Source organism: Oncorhynchus nerka, linkage group LG3 (genome assembly GCF_034236695.1).
Source record: "Oncorhynchus nerka isolate Pitt River linkage group LG3, Oner_Uvic_2.0, whole genome shotgun sequence".
Taxonomy (NCBI): Eukaryota; Metazoa; Chordata; class Actinopteri; order Salmoniformes; family Salmonidae; genus Oncorhynchus; species Oncorhynchus nerka.
In genome coordinates, this window is record NC_088398.1 from 8,879,210 (window position 1) to 8,888,153 (window position 8,944).

The 8,944-nt window shown below is 42.6% G+C and overlaps 1 protein-coding gene across 1 annotated transcript; it reads right to left on the reverse strand.

Moving 5' to 3' along the window:
* Positions 1-2,561: 2,561 nt before the first annotated feature.
* On the reverse strand, positions 2,562-8,151 carry LOC115120937 (small ribosomal subunit protein eS19). Its single transcript, XM_029649923.2, has 6 exons — positions 8,122-8,151; positions 7,161-7,231; positions 6,970-7,070; positions 6,576-6,759; positions 3,651-3,705; positions 2,562-2,630 (listed from the first exon to the last, which is right to left on the reverse strand). The coding sequence occupies exons 2-6, from the start codon at positions 7,229-7,231 to the stop codon at positions 2,586-2,588; spliced, it is 456 nt and encodes a 151-aa protein (XP_029505783.1). The 5' UTR covers positions 8,122-8,151; the 3' UTR covers positions 2,562-2,585.
* Between the last annotated feature and the right edge of the window lie 793 nt (positions 8,152-8,944).

Consider the following 8,944-nt stretch of genomic DNA (forward strand, 5'->3'; position numbering starts at 1 on the left):
GGAGTAGGCCTATTACACCATCTCTAAATGCTAAAAAGGGAATTCATTAAACAGAATGAAATGATCATATGGCTGTTTTAACTTTTACATCATGGTGGTAGCCTAATCGTTTGATTAGGAAGATCCACGGAAGATCCACGTTATAGCACAACTGACATGTAAAAGATTTTGCCGACATATTCAACATTTACCATTAATGTGTTCTCCGCGAACTTGGGAACGTTGCCTTTAAAACGTGCATCGTGATCTGATTGAATCTGGCCCCTTGTCTCACTAATCTGGAAAATCCAGCACAAAATTGTTGCGTAATTGCGTCAGAGATTTTAGCCTCACAAATGTCCAAAAAACTAATGTTCCTAGTTACATGGCTGTGAAAATGCGCTGAAAACCATTTGTCTCAGTGCATCCAGGCTGTATCACACCGGCTGTGATTGGGAGTCTCATAGGGTGGCGCACAATTGGCCCAGCATTGTCCGAATTTGCCCGTCGTTGTAAATAAGAATTTATTCTTAACTGACTTGCCTAGTTAAATTAAGGTTAAATAAATAAAACTAAAAGATGTGTTGTTCCACCTCTAGCATATGAGACCATAAATACTAGCCAGTCATCTCTTGGATGGCAACCCAATAGGTGAAAACATTCCCTGTACTGTGTCGCTCTCTGGTGGATGTCTGAGGTACAACAGGGGCAGTCTCATAAGGCATTAGGTTAAATCCTCTGCTTATGTCGTATTGCAGGGGTTTAGTTCATCTTTTGCCATGCTAACCTGTCCAGTCCTGCTTCCAAGTATTAAATAAATACAAATGAAAAGATGTCTTGTTCCACCTCTAGCACGAGAGACCATAAAGACAAGTCATATCTTTGGATGGCAACCCAATAGGTGGCAAGGAATCATAAGAATTGGGCCTGTGTATTTTAGTGACTGAGGAAATACTGGTATTGACTTAAAGTGGTAAAAACCCATCACGCCTTTATAAGAGGCAGCCAGTCTGGACCAATCATGTATATGAACAATAGATTGCAAACGCTATGCATTGGCCAATGGGAAGCTTTGAAGCCAGAGTCCACCATATTGGACTCAGAAGGTGGAATTCTCCATAGGAATGAATGGAATCCTACATTATTTGAATGTAATGTTTCATGGCATCACAAATGTGCTCAATGGGTGACATGTCTGGTGAGTATGCAGGCCATGGAAGAACTGTGACATTTTAGGCTTCCAGGACCGCGTCCAGGAATTGGGTACAGATCCTTGCGACATGGGACCATGTATTATCATGCTGAAACATAAGGTTATGGTGGCGGATGAATGGTGCAACAATGGGCCTTAGGATCTCGTCAAGGTATTTCTGTGCATTCAAATTACCATTGATAAAATGCAATTGTGTTCGTTGTCTGTAGCTTATGCCTGCTCATATCGTAACCTCACCACGGCGGACTCTGTTCACAACGTTGACATCAGCAAACCCCTCACCCACATGACACCATACACGCGGTCTGCCATCTGCCCAGTAAAAACCAGGATTCATCCATTAAGAGCACTTCCAGTAGTCGGTGAGCATTTGCCCACTGAAGTCAGTTACGACAAACAGCAGTCAGGTCAAGACCCTGAAGAGGACGAGCATGTAGACGAGCTTCTCTGAGACGGTTTCTGACAGTGCAGAAATTATCCGGTTGTGCAAACCCCCCCGTTTCATCAGCTATCCAGCAGGTGAGGAAGTCCTGGGCTGGCGTGGTTACATGTAAGTCTGCAGTTGTGAGGCCAGTTTGACATACTGCCAAATTCTAGAAAATGATATTTGAAGTGGCTTATGGTAGAGAAATTAACATTCAATTATCTGGCAGAAGCTCTGTATAGAATGAAGAGATGTGACAGGTGACAAGCTTAGGCCCAAAATAAACCCATAGGAATAGATTGGCCTTACGACAGATTTTAGAGCTCAAAACAGCTCGCATCACCTCTTCCTCCGGTATTTGGAGAGGACATCACTGTGCATTTCAGGAAGTTCAAATCACATTTTGACAGGAAACACCAGACTTTGCACAGCACTCAAACCCCTCCTTGTGAGACATTTCTGCTGGGTGAGCTGTAGTAGTCTTCAGTCTCCTCTAGATGGCACCGTCGCATCAAGCCATATTCTCATGGCCGTAAGAAGAATCTTCCCATGGCCGTAAGAAGAATCTTCCCATGGCCGGTGTCACGACAACTAGCAGCCCATAGACCACGATGACAGATAACATTTTGAAACTATGCAGATAAACTCAAATGACAAATAGTTTGTGTTACCATTATGACAGGGTAAGAATTTAACTAAGCTCATGAGGCGAGTAATATTTTGGAAGTTTTGGAATTCAACAAAAACCACATTGTGTAGACTAAACAGACTGCCTTACCAAAAACTCCTACACTTCATCAATCCAGTTCCCCAATGACATCAAGACCAGAGGTTCCATATCTATCATTAGTATGCAAAACCATAAACCCATGGACCCAACCAGAGGTTCCATCCATTGTTGATCAAATGCAACCTGATCAGGTTTGAAAGAAGCACAGACAAGACTTCACCTTATCCCAAAAATATTTATTAAACTGTGGGGGCAGCCTTCGGGGGCAACTTCGCCGCTGCGACCTGGGGAAGCAAAACAAGACATTTAGTGCTGCAGATTTGTTCAGAGGTTACTCCAGTGAGTAAGTGGGCTCTCGATCTAACAAAGTAATGAGGCCCACATCACACTGGAATAAAACTTGGACATTGACTTCACTAGAACCCACAGAAACACCAGTCATGTCACGACAACACATGCCATACCTGGCTCCTTGGGATAGAAACTATTTCTAAACCATCAAAAACACCACAGGGGGGAGCAAAGCAATGACACCACCATGTAACAGCCAGGGAGGGCCAGGTTAGTGCATCTGAATTCAGCTCATCACAAAGGATCAAGAGGGAGAAGCTGCACCATATGGTGGATTCAGTCAGCATGAAATTCCCTCTGCTTGTTTACCCTTGGATTGTCACACCGTTGTTCCTCTTAGGCAGACAGATTGCTGCCGACAGGGGCTGAGCTGCTGTTTGTTTTTGCCACAGAAAAAAAACTAAGACTGACACTCATTATGCAGGCTGTGAGGCTCAGGAGCAAAGTTAGAGAATATAGCTAGACCAAGGACAGCTGGCCTAATTCAAAATGCTTGGGCAACACTGTGCTAATGCTCTCATTACACGCACTGTGGGATGTTCTACCATCAAAGTGCAGGGTGACACGTTTTAGTGATTAAATAAACTTATTTTTTGCAACAAAACATGTTTGAGTCTACTTTTTGGTAAGGGCCCACGGGCCTGATACGTTAAGGTACCGGTGAGCCTTGTGGATATAAAGCCTTTATTCCAGCCAGGCAAGGCAGCAGATAGCCTAGCGGTTAGAGCAATGGGCCAATAACTGAAAGGTTACTAGTTTCGATTCCCCAAGCAGACTAGATCAAATCTAAAGGACAAAATAAGTCCCCCCTTCCCTCATTTGACCAAATTATCCCACGGTCCTGATTTAACCAATTTGTTTTGCCTTTGTCTGGGTCAGGCCTGTACAACCCATGGGCTCCCCAGAAGAAAAGTAACCAAACACTGTTGGTGGAGTAAAGAAAAGGGCCTCACCTGGCCAGCAATCCTGTCCAGATCTCTGGTTCCCTGGGCGGTTAGTCTGCGACCACTGAGAGACAAGAGGTTCAGTCGGTCAGCAACAGAACAAATTAATCACATTTTATTGGTCACATGTGCCGAATACAACCGGTGTAGACCTGACAGTGAAATGCTTACAAGCCTTAAACCAACAATGCAGATAAGAAAAATAAGTGAAAGTAAAAAGTAAAATAGAGCGCAGCAGTAAAATAACAGTAGCAAGGTCATAGACAGGGGGTACCGGTACAGAGTCAATGTGCAGGGGCACCGGTTAGTCCAGGTAATATGTATATGCATAGACAGGGGGTACCGGTACAGAGTCAATTTGTAAGTCGCTCTGGATAAGAGCGTCTGCTAAATGACTTAAATGTAAATGTGCAGGGGCACCGGTTAGTCCAGGTAATATGTATATGCATAGACGGGGGGTACCGGTACAGAGTCAATGTGCAGGGGCACCGGTTAGTCCAGGTAATATGTATATGCATAGACAGGGGGTACCGGTACAGAGTCAATGTGCAGGGGGCACCGGTTAGTCCAGGTAATATGTATATGCATAGACAGGGGGTACCGGTACAGAGTCAATGTGCAGGGGCACCGGTTAGTCCAGGTATTATGTATATGCATAGATAAAACAGAGTAGCAGCGTAAAAGAGGGGGGGCAATGCAGATTGTTAGCCATTTGATTAGCTTTTCAGGGGTCTAATGGCTTTGGGGTAAAAAGCTGTCGGACCAAGACTTGGCATGCAGTAACAGAACAGTATGACTAGGGTGGCAACTAGAGGTCGACCGATTATGATTTTTCAACACCGATACCGATTGGATGACCCAAAAAAGCCGATACCGATTAGAATCGGCAGATTTTTAAAAAATAATAATAAAAAATAAAAAAAGGTATTTATTTGTAATAATGACAATTGCAACAATACTGAATTAACACTTATTTTAACTTAATATAAATCAATAAAATCCATTTAGCCTCAAATAAATAAATGAAACATGTTCAATTTGGTTTAAATCATGCAAAAATAAAGTGTTGGAAAAGAAAGTCATATGTGCCACGTAAAAAAGCTAATGTTTAAGTTCCTTGCTCAGGACATGAGAACATATGAAAGTTGGTGGTTCCTTTTAACACGAGACTTCAATATTCCAAGGTAAGAGGTTTTATGTTGTAGTTAATATAGTATTTATAGGACTATTTCTCTATACCACTTGTATTTCATATACCTTTGACTATTGGCTGTTCTTATAGGTACTATAGTATTGCCAGTGTAACAGTATAGCTTCCGTCCCTCTCCTCGCCCCAACCTGGGCTCGAACCTGGAACACATCAACAGCCACACTCGAAGCATCGTTACCCAGCGCTCCACAAAAGCCGCGGCCCTTGCAGCGCAAGGGGAATAACTACTCCAAATCTTAAAGCGAGTGACGTTTGAAACAGTATTAGCACACACCCAGCTAACTAGCTAGCCATTTCACATTGGTTACACCAGCCATTAGGCTGATAGGCTTGAAGTCATAAACAGCACTGTGCTTGTGAACAGCTGCTGGCAAAATGCACGAAAGTGCTGTTTGAATGAATGATTACGGGCCTGCTGCTGCTCGGTCAGACTGCTCTATCAAATCAGACTTAAATATAACACACAGAAATACAAGCCTTTGGTCATTAATATGATCGAATCCGGAAACTATAATTTTGGAAACAAAACGTTTATTATTTCAGTGAAATACGGAACCGTTCGGTATTTTATCTAACGGGTGGCATCCCTAAGTCTAAAAATTCTTTACATTGCACAACTTTCAATGTATGTCATAATTACATAAAATTCTGACAAATTAGTTCGCAATGAGCCAGGCAGCCCAAACTGTTGCATATACCCTGACCCTGCGTGCAATGAACTCAAGAGAAATGACCCTTTCACCTGGTTAATATTGCCTGCTAAACTGGATTAGTAGTTATAACTAGTGATTATGATTGATTGATTTGTTTTTTTATAAGATAAGTTTAATGCTAGCTAGCAATTTACCTTGGCTTCTACTGCATTCGCGTAATTGGCAGGCTATTCGTGGACTGCAATGGTTAGAGCGTTGGACTAGTTAACTGTGTGGTTGCAAGATTGGAACCCCTGAGCTGACAAGGTGGAAATCTGTCGTTCTGCCCCTGAACAAGGCAGTTAGCCAACATTTCCTAGGTCGTCGTTGAAAATAAGAATGTGTTCTTAACTGACTTGCCTAGTTACATAAAGGTATAAAAAAGGTCAAATATATATATTTTTTTAAATAATCGAAAATTGCCATCCAAAAATACCGATTTCCGATTGTTATGAAAACGACCCTAATTAATCGGCCATTCCGAGTAATCGGTCGATCTCTAGTGGCAACATCAACATCCCCTATACAGGTCGACTAACACCAGAGACGGGAACACTTTGGCAATGACACCACTACACAACCGCCATAAGATGAAATGTTCCCAACCATGTGCAGAAAATGCTACGAAATCCATTACCAAATCTGAATGAGCCTGGTCAGAGCACAATAGTACATTAGTTATTTGCATGGAATCTGGATAATGAAATTGAGCACTTGTAAGATGTTTTGTCTGTATACGGTTTTGTTCAGTGGGCACAAAAAGATTTCAAAAAGGGGCGAAAAATGTTAGCAACACATTTGGTCTTTGTTAAGCGTTGCATGAAAACCGAATGTATAATCCACAACCCAGCGGTGCTCTGGGTCCAGGACTAGGTGACTAAAACAGCTCATATCTGGTGTTTCACTCGGTTCTCAATAGAAGTAGAAATGTAGGATCGGCTTGCTTTCCCTAATCCTAACCACAAGGGCCAATGAGAATGTCAACCTTGGCTCAGTGTCTAGGAGCGTTCTAACCAGCGTGGTTCTACTCACCCGTTGGGGTTCTTCTCCACCATCTTGAGAAGCTCGAGGGCCTGCAGCACCTTGCGGGCCACGTTTTTGGAGCCAACACTGAAGTGGGCGGGACACACGCCGTTCCTCTGGCGACCACCATAAATTTTGGTCATGGAGCCCACACCGGCACCCCCACGCAGGTACAGGTGGCGCACTGTGGAAGCTGGGAGGGAAGAAGAGGGGTTAACACCACTGCTAGTCAGAGTCACAGTGACCTTGTTCCATACTTCTGTACTAACAGTGAGGAAAATAATTTGGGGGCAATTTGGGTCTAAACCAATGCCAATAACAGACTGGATCTACCATACTACACTAACGGGACTGAGCAGACAGGTAGCCCTGAAGGGAAGAATGTCAATGATCAAAATCATACCAGCTCTGGTGTAGAACCAGTTCTCGTCGCTGGGGGCCAGCTCCTTGTGTTTGGCCAGCTTGACAATGTCCACCCAATCTGGGACCTTCAGCTTTCCTGACCTGGAACAGGAAAAGCATGTTAGTCACTCAGAAAAGCTCAATGCATTCCTAAGCAAGAACTGAACATGGCTTCACATGTATGCGACTCACTTCTTCAGGAAAGCCGACAGGGCACGGACAAACTCCTGCTGGTTGACGTCTTTCACTGTGACACCAGGCATCTGCCAGAGAGGTAGAGAACTTCAGTATGGGGTACAATGTATGAATGATGGTTGTAGACGGCAACGAATGTCCTGGGTAGATTGAGGTCCTGAGCACATCCAATATGTAGCCTAGCTACTCAAGTAACTAACGTTATAATTATGTGCAGACGATAGGATGACTCGACCGCCCCAATAATCAAAGTTAAACTGATAATTACACGTCTATACACTACTATTGATAGTTCCTGCAAACATCACTACCTAGCTAACGAGTAAGACGTTTTAGTTGGCTAGCTAATTATATAGGCGACCTACCTTCCTGTCAGAGCGGCGATTGAACATTTGCACATCGTGATAACAAAATCTTGCATTATCTGAAGTCCAATTTAAGCAAATAACTGATATCAAGGCATAGTTGGGCAAAAGTGCTCACCAACAAACCGGCTATCGTTAAATAAAATGTGATGGTAATTAACTGGCTGGAGTTAGCCACAACGCTAGCAATGAACCTCAGTATAACCCCGAGACCTGTAACCACATCAGAAATTCGAGGCAGAAATCCAGCCAGTATATGGATCACAAATCAACACCACACGAGCGTAACACATTCAAATGGAAGACACCGTTAGCGCAGATAACATAATTGTCTTGTCTAAAATGGACAAACAAAACGCGAAATGTTTAGGCCTCAACGCAGAGGAATGGGGGCAGCCATCACTGGAAGGTATGTGCGAGTGCCGCATGCAATTTTATATATGCTAAATCATCTACAGGACTGTAGACTTTCCGGAAAACACTGTATTTGTTAAATGATTGTTTAATGTATACGCGTTCAGTAATGGGAGAATAATTATCACGAAAATGTCATACAGTTGGTCAAATAAGGCCAGAGAACAGACATCCTTTACCTTGCTTGTGGACAGCGAGAGGAAGAGGGTAAGACGGGGTTTCCAGCCCGTGTTTAAACGGGCGGATCGCGTTCGTTCTCGCGAGATATGATCTCACCCTGTACGTCGGTATTTTCATCACAAGATGCCCTGTTGATGAATTTCTAGCCCAATCAGAGTAGAACCTGATGCATTTCAGAGCAGCTTGCAGTGCCCAAGGTTAAGGCTACATCACAATCAAAAGCCTTGAATTATGAAATTGTCTGCAAAAGAAGAGGCACGTGCCCTGGAGCAGCAATAGGAATTAATTCGCCGTTTTTTTGTGGTATATATGGAAGTACTGTTTTATTGCATCAATAGAATACTAATATCTAATGTTACTGTCTGCACAGTGTCTGCACAGTGAATGCAATAACCAAGATGCTGTAATTCAAAATGATGTTTTTATTATAATAATAATCGTGCGACATATCCTGTCAGTATTTGAAGATCTGTGAAATGCATTGTAACCATATCTTATTCTTAATTATTCAGCTTTATTATTGCAGATAGATTGTGGCCTCCATCAATTGTCTGCATCATTTTCAATCCTCCATATTTCTGGGGTAAATATATAGATAAAATACATATATTTGTTTAAATATATATTTTCCTTATTATTTTCCCCTAACCCTACCATCCCTCCCCTAATTGGAGTAAACCAATGGACAACAACAATTAGGTTTCTACTTCCAGTTTATACATACTATATAAAACCATATCTTATTCTTATGGGATTTCCACAAATAGCCTACTGACAGAGATCATGATCAAATTCCTTTGAATTCTGCATTCAACAATCGTT

Coding starts and splice junctions, on each gene's coding strand:
- LOC115120937 (XM_029649923.2), bottom strand. CDS start 7,231: ATGCCTGGTGTCACAGTGAAAGACGTCAACCAGCAGGAGTTTGTCCGT. Junction 7,071..7,160: donor CTGTCGGCTTTCCTGAAGAA/GTGAGTCGCATA, acceptor TTCCTGTTCCAG/GTCAGGAAAGCTGAAGGTCC. Junction 2,631..3,650: donor TGGACAGGATTGCTGGCCAG/GTGAGGCCCTTT, acceptor TTGCTTCCCCAG/GTCGCAGCGGCGAAGTTGCC.